Below are 15386 nucleotides of genomic sequence, written 5' to 3' on the forward strand. Positions count from 1 at the left end.
AGACCTAGTTTTCAGGACAGGGTCCAAAGCTGTCATGAAATCCTGTTTCAAAAAAACAAAAACAAAAACAAATGTATTTGAAATACATTATTATTACGGTGCAGAGTACTTTTTTTTTGCTACTTCTAAAACATTTTGGGTAGCAAATTAATAGCATCCTAAATCATGAGAATTTGGAAGTACCTTAAGGTGTCTTGTCAGAAGTGATTTATTGTAGTAAGGCCATGTTTTCTCTTTTCAGGGTGATGAAACATTCTTGTGTGACTCAGTTTATATTTTAGCTGCTTTTTAATAACTCCACAAATTTTGTCAGAATGTGTTATACAATCAGGGGCCACATAACATTTTTCAGTAAGGAATAGTATAAGGTGAACTAATTAAATTCCACAACTATCTTTGATCTTTTAGACAATTGCATTAAATTGTTAGAACTCTTTTTTTACCTGTGTAGCTATAGTTACTAGTAATGTCATTAGATTGTTGTTTTTCCTCTTATCCTAGTACAAAACAGTTTGTCTTAGACTAATTTCACAGTATACATTCTTCTATATACATTTAACAATAGAATTATAGTTGATACATACAAACTTTTGAAAACATAAGAATATATATCAAAATTAGGTTGATTTCTGATCTAAAATAATTAAAAGGCCAATTTCCTTACAAACTAAAAAACACATGATTAAATTAGAATAAAACTGGAAACCTAATGTAAAAATTAGTATGGATAGATCTTTCCTTTAAAGAACTTTTTAATGTACTCTTAAAAATAAGAAAATATGTTCAAACTTATATGAATTAAAAGAAAACTAAAGTTTATGACATATCATGATGTTAAGAAAAATTGCTTTGAACCAATGTCTGATCATTAATTTAGAAGAAAACAATGCAATTTATCATATGAATTATAATATTAAAAAGATTTGTGTATATTGGGTAGCAGCAAAAGTATGTAAGTACTTCTGGAGGAATTACTTAGAACCAACGAGACTGGAGGAATGCTTTATTCTTCCATATTTTAATCATGTTCTCAGTTCTAACAACTATTCAAAATAATTTGGCAGAAATGTTAAATCATAGGGTATTAATGTAAATGGCTTCCTTAAGGCATTTTTATTTTTCTATAGCCGATTTAGAATTTCACAAGCTTAGCATTATAGCTAGCCTTATATGGCAGAGCAGTAGGTTTGAAGTATTCACTGGAGCAGCACGTCCTAATGGTATCTTAGTGAGTATGTGACAGCTCATGATTTCTTTACTCCAGTTAGTATCGTTTAGTGAGCATTTGAGTGAGTGAAGCAAACTTGAGGTGCTTGTGTTTTTGTGTTATGGTACAGTCATTTCCTCTCTGCTTTGAAATTAGAAAAGTATATTTCTGTGGTAGTGGAAAATTACAACTATTAGTGTAGTTTAATTGTAACCTCTTCTAAATACACAATGTAAATATATAATTTCTAATCACTTCTCAGATATTGGCTTCTTGTCCAATCGACCGGAAACCTTTTCAGGCCGTGTTTGAACTTAGTGCATTTGAAGGTTGTGCTAAGGTAAGTTTAGATTTCATTGAGTTTATGAACTTAAGAATGTTAACTGGAGCTACTTTGTTTTGATAGGTCTCTAGTTAATATATTTTTAAAAATTGTTCACCTTTAGGTTTAATGTGTGTCATTTTTCTCTAGCATGGCAAGCTCATAGCTTTCAACACTGGTAACTAAAATACTGGACCTTTTTCCTTTGCCTTCTAGAGTGGGCATACCATAGTGGTTACCTTATTGTACAGATGTGGTAGATGAGATGCTTTAAAAGAAGTGTTGGATTTAACTATAGAATTATTGGTATATTATTTGTGTTTTAATAAATAAAACTTGCCTGAAGATCAGAGGGCTAAGCAGCCATACTAATCAGCCATACAGGCCAGGGAGTGGTGGTGTCACCTTTAATCCCAGAATTTGGGAAACTCAGGCGGACAGATCTCTGTGAGTTCAAGGTCACCTGGGCCACGTGAGTGAAACTGTCTCAAAGAGCTCACACAAAGGTGATCCCACGCCTTTAATCCCAGCACTAGGGGGGTGGAGGCAAGAGCTAGGTGACTGGGCTGAGAGAATAATATGAGGTGGGAGGAGACAGATGCTCATTGCAGTCTGAGATTTGGTAGAGACAGGATCTCACCCCTTTGGTCTGAAGATATGGTGGAGGTAAAAGGTCTGTAGTGGTTGGCTGCTTTGCTTTTTTGATCTTCAGGTTGAACCATAATATCTGTCTCTGGGTTTTTATTTATGCTACAATAGAATACTTACATTTCCAAATACCATCAGCATGATTGTTTTCCTGTATTTTGAAACAGTTTTTAGTTGGGCAGCACTTTGAATACATATATTTCATCAAAAAAAGTTTTAATTGGAGTATTGCATTCAAAGATACGTCCATAAATCTTAAGCTCCAAATATCTAAAAACCATTCTTAGGAAAAACAAAATTTGGAGACTAGCTAAATAAAATTAAAAATAAATTGACATGTTTGTACTTAAATGCCATTGATGTTATTTAGTATGAGTCATTATTATATTTAAAAATGTTTTTAGTTTTTCAAATTAAAATGTAATTGGTCCTTTTACCCTCTCCTCCCTCCAACTCTTCCCAGGTCTCTTGCCTTACTAGCTCTCAAATTTATGACCTCTGGCCTCTTTTTCTTAATTGTTATTATATAGATAAGCTTGCATGTATTTATATCTATAGATCCCTAAATATATAAACATAATCTACTCAGTATGTAATGTTACTGTATGTATATGATTTTAGGGCTGGTCACTTGGTATTAGATAGCCAACTGGGGGATTGTTTCCTGAGAAGATAATTTCTTCTGCTCTCAGCATCCCTTAAGTAGCTGTAGTTCTTTGTCTAGGGTTGAAGCCCTGTGGGATTTCCCACCTCCGTGATAGTGTATCTGTTGGGGCCATCTTTGTTTGGGTCTTGTTTAGGCAGCCATGTTGATGAGACTTCATGGGTGTAGCTTCTCTGACACTTCAGTCTCATAGCACACATCCTGTTCCTCTGACTTACAAATGATTAATATTTTTATTGTTGATTTTTGGCTTGTTAAAAAGAAGAAAATAAATAGAAACATTCCTGAGTTCATGAGGAAAAGAGGAAGATAGGACAGGACAGTGGTGAGTAAGTAAGATGTATGAGAAATATAATAAATATATGACAATAAATGACAGTTTAAATAAAACCATAGACAATGTGTGTGATGCATCTATGAGAAAGACTGCTGTCCATTACAGTTTAGTTACTGGTGGGGAGGGTATAGAGAAACAACTATTTTAGTATTAGTTTTCAGTGTAGGTTTTTTTAACTTGTTTTGATCTATTTTTATTCATGAGTCTTGATATAAAGTACAAACAGTATTGCAGTACAAATAAAGTATGTTAGAGAAAGGTTTGTGAGCTGGGGAGATAGCCCAGTAAAATGCATAGACGCATAAGTAGTTGAGTTCCATGTCTACATTTAAAAAATAATTGTAGGGGTAGTGTGTGCTGCGACCTTTGCCTTGGGTCTTGCTGGCCAGCAACATAGCTTACTTAGCAACTAATTTGAGGCCTATTAGAGACCTGGCCTTGGAAACAAAAATGTGAGTGGTGCTTGTGAGAAAATACTGAAGCCTTCCTTTGGCCTTCACAAGCATGCTCATACTTGGAAATAAACATATACATAAAACAGAAGGATCTGGTTGTTATAATTGCTTATCTGTTTACCAAATATGCATATTACCATAAATATCTTGGAGAAAAGTGTTAAGATAATAAAAGTTTTAATAGAGTCTCCGGAAGACAAACTTTTCACCATTTTTATAAAATTATGTTGCTAAAGATATTTGTATGCTGCCCTGACTCTCCTGGGATTCTTGGTTTGTCTTCTTCATTCTCCCGAGTGCACAGTGTCAGTGTGTGACTGCACTTTTCAGTGAGCTACTTCTGTCTCGTTAATTTGTAATTACAAAGGAGAATTGAAAAGCTATGTGCAGTGTTGATATACTTCTCTAATAGTTGTGCTTTTCTTATAGATTCAAGTAAAAAGACAGTTGAGAGAAATAAAAGACAAGGAAAGTGAAAGGTCTTTTAAGAAACAACTCTTCTATCATGAAAGTTCCAAAAGTGATAAAAGGTTAGTGATCAGCTTTACAAGTGGGATTCGGTATGACCATGAGTAGTTGAGTAAAAATAACTTTGGCAGCTTCATACTACAGACATACAGTACATTGAGATGAGGTTCACCTTCATTTCTTTTCTCCCTCCTCATTCCTGCTAAGTAAAGGGGTGCAGCAGCATTTTTGCCTATAAAAAGCTCCAGTTACAGTCGTTAGAGGAGAAAATGAATGTTAAATGAATGGAAAGTGATACTCATTCATGCTTTTTTTTGGCTGGTACTTCCAATTGCTCCTTTAAAAAAGTAATAACCTCTCATACTTCTGTTTTGCATGGCTCAGTAACCAGTCATGATAAGTCAATAAAATTGCTTTAGTACTGAAATAATACAACTCATATTAAAATCTAGTTTTGCCTATTACTATTTGATCTGAGTTCATGAGAATATTTAACCATTTATTGTCTTCCAGTAGTATTAATAAGATTTATGCATAATAGATTTATTATGATGGGTAATGAATTAAAAATAAATGAACATGCTGGGTGGTAGAGGTACATGCCATTAATCCTAGCAGTATTCAGGAGGCAAGAGGATCTCTTGAGTTAGAGGCCAGCCTGGTTTACAGAGTGAGTTCTAGGACAGCCAGGGCTGCACAGAAAAGTATCGTCTTGAAAAACCATTTAAAAAGAAAAAAATAAGTGAACAAGATTTTTAAAAAAATCTTTTAAACTTTTATCCATATCTACAGAAAAAGGATCCTTATTCGAGAAGATCTATTGTGTGAAAAATTTCATGACTTCAAGGTGTTGTATAGTAAGTAACTCTGCTCAATTGTGTGTGTGTTGTAACTTAGTGTTTGCCAGATCCTCTCCCTCACCTTCCCCCCAAGACAGGGTTTCTCTGTGTAGCCCTGGCTGTCCTGGAATTTACTCTGTAGACCAGGCTGGGCCTCAAATTCAGAGAGATCTGTCTGCCTGTCTTTGTCTCCTGATGGTTGGGATTAAAGGTGTGTGCTACCATTGCTGGCCCTAGATTTCTTAGTAATACTTTGATTTTGAAAATAGTTGATAATGGAACTTTTTAGATCTCTTCAAAATTACTTTATATTACCTTGCTTTCATGGTGGTCATTTGTGCTGTTCCCTATTTTTGTTCTCTGTGCTTCGGTTGAAGGGAGAAGGAAGGAAAGGAAGTGTGTGTTAAGAGAAAAGTAAAGTTTTCTGATTACTTGGTGTTTAGTAACCTGTATTGTAGTCTTATTCCGCATATTCAGGGGAGGTGGTAAAATGTCCATGAATCTTAGACATTTGGAGTTCGGAGTATTTGCATAGATTGGCTGTTTACCTTAGGCCCCTTCTACCTTGAAGTGAATTTTAAGTTTGGTTTGTTTTTACCATTCGTAGTAAATTCAGCTTACAAAAGAAGTCTCAGGCATTTCCCTTTTCTTTTTTTTTTTTTTTTGAAGGGGGGTTGTATGTAGTGAGTGAGTGTGTGTGTGTGTGTGTGTGTGTGTGTGTGTGTGTGTGTGTGTGTATCTTGGTGTCCTCTTTAATCAGTCGTTCACTCTAAGTTTTTGAGACAGGGTCTCTCACTAAACCTGAAACTAGATCATCAGCTCAGTTAGATTGGCTGACCATTAATCCCTTGGGATCCTCCTGTCTCTATTCTTCCACTCTGGGATTACAGGTGTCTACTCCCTTAGTTAGTTGTTACGTGGGTTCTGGGGATTCACATGCAGATCCCTATGCTTGTACAGCAGACATTTTACCACCTGAGCCATCTCTCCAGTTCCTTTCAGGAATGTCTCAAGGACATGCTTTCTCTATATAATTACTAATCTGTTAAATTTGGAATCAGTCAATCAGACTTTGAATACCTGTTTATCACTCAGCTCACAGCTGCCTGTAATTCAGCTATGGGGAATCCGTTGCCTCTGGACTCTGGACTCTGGGTACCAGCACTTATATGTACAGACTCATACACAGACACACCACCCATATGTGCTTAAAAATAATAAAACAAATCTTAAAATAAAAAGAATATATGCTTTTTTTTTTTTTTTTTTTTTTTTTGGTTTTTCGAGACAGGGTTTCTCTGTGGCTTTGGAGCCTGTCCTGGCACTAGCTCTGTAGACCAGGCTGGCCTCGAACTCACAGAGATCCGCCTGCCTCTGCCTCCCGAGTGCTGGGATTAAAGGCGTGCGCCACCACCGCCTGGCCAAGAATATATGCTTTATGCTGCCTAATTTGATATTACACAGAAATAATTTCCAGATGAGGACAAAGCAAAAAAGAAAAAGTGATAAGCAACATGGCAGCAGCACTGATGCGCCAGATTCAAGGCCAGTTAGCAGTTTAGATTTACCAAGGTCAGCGGAAGAACGGGGTGCTTGATCTGAATTGTCAGTGGCCAAAATGACTTCGGCTAACCAAGCCAAACACCTCACTTCTCCTTGGGCAGCTCCTGCTTGAGATGAACACAGCTAACTGTCCTAATAGCTGGATAGGAAGCCCTAAATATGTTAATTGCATGTAACGCTTAAAGACTTGTATGTAAAATTTTTTAAAAGTTAAACATTTGCATAAGGTGATAGAAAATGTTAATTAGAATCATACCCATAAGGCTCTAAGCATGACAGTTCTATTTATTGTAGCCTTACGCATTTTCTCTATATCTGTGGTTTAGTAAGATATTATGCAATTAGCATTTGGGAAGTTTTTTTTAATGCAAATAATACTAGATATGAAACACTGCTAGACACTTTGACATTCTTTATCCACGTCAAAGGTTTACAGACTTACAAATAAAAATGTGAGGCAAGTACCAGTAACCAGGTTCTGTCTGTTTGTTTGCTTGTTTTACAGGAAACTTTTCAAACAATAAAATGAGGGAAAAGAAAAATGCCACAGTGAAGACAAAGGTTTGTTGAAATAAAAAAATACCTTCTTTTAAAGATAATAACATTTATAGTTATTTAGTGCTTAAGGTGCATACCAATACTTTAGTTTTGTTTCTGGTTTTATTAACAACTTTTTATGTTTTTAGGTTCAAGGATCAAATCAGTGTACGGATCCTTGTATCGGAAATTATGTGTCCAGTTTGTTTTCCTGTGGCAGCCACAGTGTGGGACCTCAAACCCATAGAGCTTCCTGGTTAGTATTTGGTCTTTACACTTGGGTTTTAATCATAATTAACTTTTGGTAGAAAATTTGACTGGGCTCAGTGAAAGTGATGAGAACTAATTTTTTTATTATTGTTATTCCTATTGAAAAACAAACTAGTCCGGCAAAGAGAAAACTTGTTATTTTGTGATAGTCTGTGTTCTATGGTGCTTGCCTATGTCAGTGATCTTTGTTTTAGTAGTAAATTACTGTGTATAATTTTGATATATGCTGGAGAAACAAGGTATTTGTGAAATTGTAAGAGTAGTACCTATTAAAACAGACCTATTTTAGACCTGATTCTGTCTTCTTTGGATGTATAGTGATTTACAGATAGATGTTGAGTATATGTTTTTGTGATTTAAATATTGAATTTAAATATTGAATTAAAATTACACAAATTTAACTGAACCAACAAAGTAGAACACAATTGTGATATTTTAGGGCTTGGCAGAGTACTCAAGAAACAGTTACATCTGAATCCCTTTGTGAAAAGCTAAGCTAAATCTATTTTTGGTTAAGATAACCACACCTTTTTTATTTTCGTATTTTGTTCTAAAGTAGGACATGATTGTCCTGAGTAAGAATTTCTTTCACCAGTTGGAGTTAATATCTGAATAGAAAGTTGCCTAAAGACCTCATCGTTAAGTACCCATGATGGAGCGCTGCTATAGTCTGGCAGTGCAGCAGGTCAGCTTGACTCCATAGTAAGTTTGAGACCATTTCACAAGGCAGACAGTATCCTGCCACATACTGTAGGATTCCAGGTGTAGTGTGCATTATTTAAATGTTTTGCTTTGTAGTGTAAAAAAGCAGGGATATGCTTATTTTGAAAGTGTAGAAACTATTGCTGTTATTTCATATCTCAGTTTTTACACTTGTTAATTGTTGGAATTCTAACGAAAGTTTAAATTTATTTTTTTAGTACAGAATCTGTAGAAGTCAGTGAAATCAATGCATTGATTAGGCAAAAACGACAGGAATTGCAGTTGTCATGGTTCCCTAATACATTACCTGGAATTGGAAGGTAAAAATTGTTCACTAAAATTTATATGCTAATGTAATCCCAAAAATATCATTAAATTCTTAAGTAAATGTTTTATATTTGATAGTATCATATCTTCTTAAGGAGTGTCTTTTACAAGTATAAATTAAAAGTATATAAAATAAAAAGTGAATTAAACTTTGGTGTTACAAATGCCTAATGAAGACTATCTGTGTACTATCTGCTGAGTCATTGTTTCTATTTCCGTTTCCAAACATTCTCTTGTGAATAATGATTTAGTCGAGTGCCTGCTCTGCCCTGGCCTTCAGACTTTCTATAATCCAGTCCTTTTTAATAGTCCCAGGGCTGGGGCAGTGCCAAATAGACACTACTGACTCAAGCTGCTGCGTGCATTGATGAGGAGCTCCTGTACTTTGTATTCTTTCTCTGTTAGAAGATCTTGTCACCATGATAGAATTTTGTATCTAATGCCTTCATTGTCTAGAAATGGTGGAAAATAAATATAGAAAATGCTTGAAAAGTGGATTGGGCTTGAATGCAGAAAATCTTGAGGACTCTTAACTGGTCCACGCCATTCCTGACAACTTTGAAAAGACATCACTCAGTTTAAGAATTTTAAAATGTAAATGTAGCATAAAAATTCCTTCAGTAGGTGACCTGAGGAAGGGATAATGATTCAGAAGAATGGGAGAAAGCTTACTGAAAAGATAGAAATGGTCCTTCTTATGTATGAATATACATATTGGCTAAAAGTCATCAATTATATACTTAAAGAAACTTATCAATTTATATTGAGTTCACCTCAAAGTTAGTATTTTTTTTATAGTAGCAGAAGAGAATAAACGTTAAAATCTTTTTTTAAAGACTAAATTCTTTTATTTTTTTGAAAACGTATAATTATGTCTGCGTGTGAATGTACATATGTAAATACATGTGTGGGTGCCTTTGGAGGCCATGGGAGGGATAGGATCTCTTGGAGCTGGAGTCACAGGCAGTTTGTGAGCCACACAGCATGCATGCTGGGAACTGAACTAGAGTCCTCTGAAAGAGCACCAAGTACCCTTAACCATTAAGACATTGTCCCATACTCCCAAGCAACATCTTGATAAAATGTTTCATTATTTAAAAGAGAAGGAACTATAGTCTGAATTCTTTATCTTGTTTTAACATAAAAGTATGCCTTTAATTGGGTGGTGGTGGCTCAGGCCTTTAAATCTCAGTGCTGGGGAGGCAGAGGCAGGTGGATCTCTGTGAGTTCAAGGCCAGCCTAGTCTACAAGGACAGGCTTCAAAACTACAGCGAAACCCTGCCTCGACAACCCCCCCCCCAAAAAAAAACAACGCCTTTAAACATTGGATTTTTTTGTTTTGTTTCCTTTGCAAATTGTGACCATGTTTGGGTAGTGAATAACCTTGAGTTTATATGTTTAGGTATCTGGGCAAAAGCATAAGCTCTGCATTTTAATATTATTAATTTAATTTGGAGAATGCTGTAGTTTTAAATTCCAAGCTCAGTTTTTAGACCACATAACTAAAGAAGCCTTTGCTTAAATTTTCAGAGTTGGTTTTGTACCTTGGAGTATTGAGACAGAAGTCCTTCCTCTGATTGCCTCTGTGTTGCCAAGGACTATTTTCCCAGCAAGTACCATGTCATTAGAAAATTTTGGTAAAGTTTGTGAATTTATTTTTTGTTTTAAAAATAATTATTAGCACCTTTTACTTTCACAAACATGTGAGTGTTGATGATTTAGAATAACTAATTAGAGTAACTCTTGACTATTTCTGTAAATGGGTATTTTCTTGCTTTAAAATCATTACCACTGTGTGTGCACAGTGGATTATCATGTAGCCATTTAAAAGGGAGGAGCCCCATCTTTTGTAATGAATGAACCTGGAGGACATTATGCTAGGTGATAGAATCCAGGCACAAAATGACAGTAAACATAATTACCCTCATGTGGAATTGAGATCACCATGGCAGTTACCATGAAGTGGAGTGGGCTATAGTTGAACTCATGTGGAATTGAGATCAACATGGCAGTTACCATGAAGTGGAGTGGGCTATAGTTGAAAAGTGAGATTGGGAAGTTACTGATCAAAGAGTACAAAGTCTGAGTAAGGAATAAGGGCAGTGGATCCAGTGTATATACGGTGATTATGTTAATAGTATCATCTTAGAGATTGTAAAATTTCTACACCACACACACAAATACAACTATGGGAATGGTGTGTTAATTAGCTGGATTTTTTCATTTTACAATATGTACTTTATAATGTCATATGTGAAAAATACAGCAGACATGGAGAAACTGTCTTTGTTTAGGTTTCTAGTGTCTAAGTCATGGCTATTTAGAAATCACATCTGTGAATTCATTATAAACAAATAGTCTTCACATTCACTCACAGGTAGCATTTCCTGATTCCTTTGCCTAGAAAGTGTTCTTAAATGGTTTGTGCCTAGAGCCATGCCTTCCTTTTTTTCTGTAAAGTTTTCCACCTCTGATCTGGCTGTACTCTTATTTTAGTAGCATTGACAAAATAATGGTGACTGACTAGATGATGTGGCACATGTCAGCACTTGGGAGGTGGAGGTAGGAGGACCCAGGAGGTCAGGGTCATTCTTGGCTACATAGTGAGTTTAAGGTTAACCTGGTATATAAGAGACTGTCTCAGTCCCCAAATATTGATGAATCCACCTATTACTCATTTGTTAGCAGAGACACACTAAACAGCTTGATTCACAAATAACACTGTTGTACTGTATTACAGGCAGTTATTCTGATACTAACTAGAGTCAGATTATGTTTTGAAACACATTAAAATACGCTTTTATTTTTCAACATTATCAGGTACTTTTCATAAGGGATATGCATTAGCACATGCCCAAGGAGGAGGAGAAAAAAAGCAAACTTCTGGCACATCAAATACCAGAGGATCAAGACGAAAACCTGCAACAACTGTTCCTACAAGGAGGTCCACACGAAACACAAGAGCTGAGACAGTTAGTCAGCCCCAGAAGTCCCCAGTGTCAAATAATTCTGAGTGTGATGCCCCAGGGAATAGTAATTCCTCTGTAAGTATTTCCCCTCCAGCTGAATCAGAAAAGCAAACAAGACAGGCTCCAAAACGGAAATCTATAAGACGAGGAAGAAAACCACCTTCATTGAAAAAGAAACTTCGTAAATCTGTACCTCCCCCTGAAAAAACATCTAGTGATTCAGTAGAGGAAGAAACAGCCGACTCTGACACACCACCCATGTTGGAGAAAGAGCAACAGTCAGGTGTAGAAAGTAGTAGCATTTCTTCTGTTCAAACAGATGGAGAAAATCATTTGGTTAATTGCTTGAAAAGTTGCAGTGAACAGACAGAAGATGAACAATCTAAGAATCATAAGATAGAAGAAGTGGAATTTTCATATTCTGAATCTTGTACTCAGGATCCTCCTGTGCTTGTTGGAGAAGATACAGGTATGGAGGCTAAGGAGTTAAGTGTAGACCATGAACTTTCTACAGATACTTCTGCAAAAGTAAGTGATCCATTAGAAAAAGAGCAGGCATCTGGAAGTTCAGAGTCAGAGGTTCAGACACTTGTGTGCACAGAGAGCCCTCCTGATGATTTTCTTACATGTGCAACTTCTGAGAATGAAGGACCTCAGCCAGTGTCCAGTCCATTGGGTGAAGTGTCTGCAAATACAGGGTCCACAGGTAATGATGAAAAAATAGAAGAGAGTCTTACAGTGGAAAGTACTGATTTGAAAGATTCTTCAGTAAATACAGATGGGTTTGTAGTGAGCCCCAAATTGGAAACTTCTGAGGGTGAAATCACACACACATTGGACAGACACTCTGTTGCCAGCTCAGAAACTGAGTTGCCTGAGCATGTTCAGACTGAAACTACAGAAGTAATTCTAACAGGTGACAGTTCAGAAAAGGAAAGTGCCGGTTCTATTCAAGATTGTGAAGATAATTCATTAAAGCATGATCTTGACAACACCCAACTGGACAAATCTTTAGAAGAAAGGACTGAATCTCTGATTGAACTTCCCCTACCTATAGAGTTATCTAACACCGAGACTGAACAGAGTGAGAAACATTTTAGTGAAGATAACAATGAAACAGTACCTATGGAGTGTGACTCATTTTGTAGTGACCAGAATGAGTCTGAAATGGACTCATCTGTAAAGACCGACTCCAAACAATTGAGTGAAGAGTCTGTGGCACACAGTTCTGAAAACAATCTATCTTCTGATCCTACCATTGAGAAGACTGAAGCTGAGGCTCAGCCAACTGAAAGCCTAGTGGGTAAAGCCCCAAAGCCTCGTCCTCGAAGATCTAGATTTCATTCTCCGTCTACAACTTGGTCCCCTAACAAAGATACTGCACAAGAAAGGAGGCGGACTCAGTCTCCATCTCCAAACAGAGAGACTGCAGCAGAAAGAAAGAGTTCTCAGTCACCATCGCCCAAGACAGAGTCTGGTAGAGGACGAAGAAAATCTCGTTCTCTCTCACCTAAAAAAGATGTGGCAAGAGAAAGGAGGCAGTCTCGGTCTCCAAAGAGAGAGAATGCTAGGGAAGCCAAAAAGTCGGAGTCAGTGTCCCCAAGAAGAGATGCTCCTAGAGAGAACCAGAGATCTCAATCCAGAGTGAAAGATTCTTCCTCAAGAGAACAGTCTAGGTCCCGGAGCAGAGAGCGAGACAGTGATAGAGATGGGCAGAGGAGAGATCGAGATAGAGAGAGGAGAGCCAGACGATGGTCAAGGTCCAGATCTCGCTCTCGATCACCATCAAGATTGAGAACAAAAAGTAAGAGTTCATCATTTGGTAGAAATGAAAGAGATAGTTACTCTCCGCGGTGGAAGGAAAGGTGGACAAATGACGGTTGGAGGTGTCCTCGAGGAAATGACCGCTACCGAAGGAACGACTCAGAGAAACAGAACGAAAACACAAGAAAAGAAAAAAATGACATCGTTACAGATACTAATGACCCAAATTCCACAGATAAGCATAGAAGTGACTGTCCCAGTTGGGTAACAGAAAAAATAAACTCTGGGCCAGATCCAAGGACCAGAAATCCTGAAAAGTTAAAGGATTCCCACTGGGAAGAAAGTAGAAATGAAAATTCAGGGAATTCTTGGAATAAAAACTTTGGCCCGGGCTGGATGTCCAACCGTGGTCGAGGTGGCAGAGGGAAAGGCAGTTATAGAGGTAACTTTGCCTACAGTGACCAGAGTGAGAACAGGTGGCAGAGCCGTACACCCCTCTCAGGGAGTGACTCCTTCAAGTCTGTGGAGCAGCAGCCCTCTAAGCGGAAAAATGAACAAGATCTCTCTTTCGGTACACCTGCAGACAGGTCAGGGTGGACATCTGCGTCCAGTTGGGCGGTAAGAAAGACTCTGCCAGCAGATGTACAGAACTATTATTCTCGACGTGGGAGGAATTCTTCAGGTCCACAGTCCGGGTGGATGAGACAAGAGGAAGAAACACCTGAACAGGGTAACATTCTCTGCTTGTTCTTGATGTTTAACTTGTAGAAAGAGCCTGTTAGATAATAGCTTGAGCTGAAAATGATCCTTAATGCAATGTACTAAAATTATGCTATTAAACCAAACCCTGGTTATTATAAGTCACTCTTAATTATACAAACACATAGTAAATAAACATTTACTTTATTTATTTATATATATACAAATATATGTGTGTGGCCTGGAACTGACTGCAAAAGACAGACTGGACTTAAAAATTCAGAGATCCACCTACCTCTGCCTCCTGAGTACTGGAATTAAAGCTATGTGCCATTGTGCCTGGCTACGTCAGTATTTCTTTAGCACCAAATTTCAACAAAGTCTGAAATACATTTTTTAATTTTTATTATTTTGAAATATTATATGCGTAACAACGAGCTGCATTAGAGGAATTTGTAATGTTACTATACGTAATTTAACTTGTATTTCATTTATCTCCAAAAATAAAAGAAAATGCCGTGAATATTCAGTCGGTATAATGTCTATAATTTATGTGATCTTTTAAAACTTTGTTTGAATTAATAATTCTTAATTTTATTTTATTTTTTTAAAAGATAGTGTCTCATTATTTATTCCTGGCTGGAATTTGCTAAGTAGAACCAGGGTGGCCTCAAAACTCAAAACAACTGAGTGCTGGCATTAAAAAGCATGAGCTCCTACTTGGAGCTGTCTGCACTCTGATGTTTGTTATGTGAACGTACACTAGTCGTTGTCAGCATTTCCTTTTGTTAGAGAGTGATTACATATTATTTATAAATGACAGAATTAAATAAGTAGCTTTTGGTGTTGAACCGAGCCTGTTGCTGTTTGCTTCTGTGTTTATGATAAGTATAACATCATTTTCTTTTTTAAACAAAGCTTTTTTTTTCTTTTGACAGATTCTAACCTAAAAGACCAAACAAACCAAGTTGATGGTTCTCAGATACCTGTAAATATGATGCAGCCACACATGAATGTGATGCAGCCCCCAATGAATGCTCAGCCTCAGCCCATGAGTATCTTCCCATACCCAGTGGGCGTCCATGCCCCTCTGATGAATATGCAGCGTAACCCATTCACCATGCACCCTCAGCTGCCCCTGCACCTCCACACAGGAGTGCCTCTCATGCAGGTAGCTGCCCCTGCCAGTGTACCTCAGGGACCACCACCACCACCCCCTCCCCCACCATCCCAGCAGGTCAGCTACGTCGCTTCACAACCAGATGGGAAACAAATACAGGTATGTTCTTAATAGCTTGAGTTAAATCAGCATCCAAACATTTAGCAAATAGGATAAGAAAGGGTTTCCTGGCATTTAGGAACAGGGCTATATTTGGTTGTATTTTTACTTATTTCTAAATTATTCATCATTATTCCTTTTGTTAATTTCCATTCCTATCCCCAGACAGGAAAATTGACCAGAAACATACATTATAAAGTGCAGGCTATATACATGCCATTATTTACGTTCAAACTTTGTCTGTCTGTCTGTCTGTCTGTCTGTCTGTCTGTCTATATCTATCTATCTATCTATCTATCTATCTATCTATCTATCTATCTATCTATCTATCTATCT

General features: G+C 37.0%; 1 protein-coding gene across 4 annotated transcripts in view; it reads left to right on the plus strand.

Moving 5' to 3' along the window:
• The window catches only part of Scaf11 (SR-related CTD associated factor 11), a 45051-nt gene that overhangs the window by 25135 nt on the left and 4530 nt on the right, over positions 1–15386 (plus strand). For all 4 annotated transcript variants that reach the window (XM_005354002.3, XM_005354003.3, XM_013348688.2 and 1 more), the window contains 9 exons: positions 1470–1547; positions 4063–4163; positions 4894–4958; positions 7009–7064; positions 7190–7296; positions 8231–8332; positions 9870–9976; positions 11160–13802; positions 14710–15050. In XM_005354002.3, coding sequence (XP_005354059.1) covers positions 1470–1547; positions 4063–4163; positions 4894–4958; positions 7009–7064; positions 7190–7296; positions 8231–8332; positions 9870–9976; positions 11160–13802; positions 14710–15050 — 3600 coding nt within the window. The remainder of the gene's footprint in view (positions 1–1469; positions 1548–4062; positions 4164–4893; positions 4959–7008; positions 7065–7189; positions 7297–8230; positions 8333–9869; positions 9977–11159; positions 13803–14709; positions 15051–15386) is intronic.

The sequence above is a fragment of the Microtus ochrogaster genome, chromosome 15 (genome assembly GCF_000317375.1).
Source record: "Microtus ochrogaster isolate Prairie Vole_2 chromosome 15, MicOch1.0, whole genome shotgun sequence".
NCBI classification, from domain to species: Eukaryota; Metazoa; Chordata; class Mammalia; order Rodentia; family Cricetidae; genus Microtus; species Microtus ochrogaster.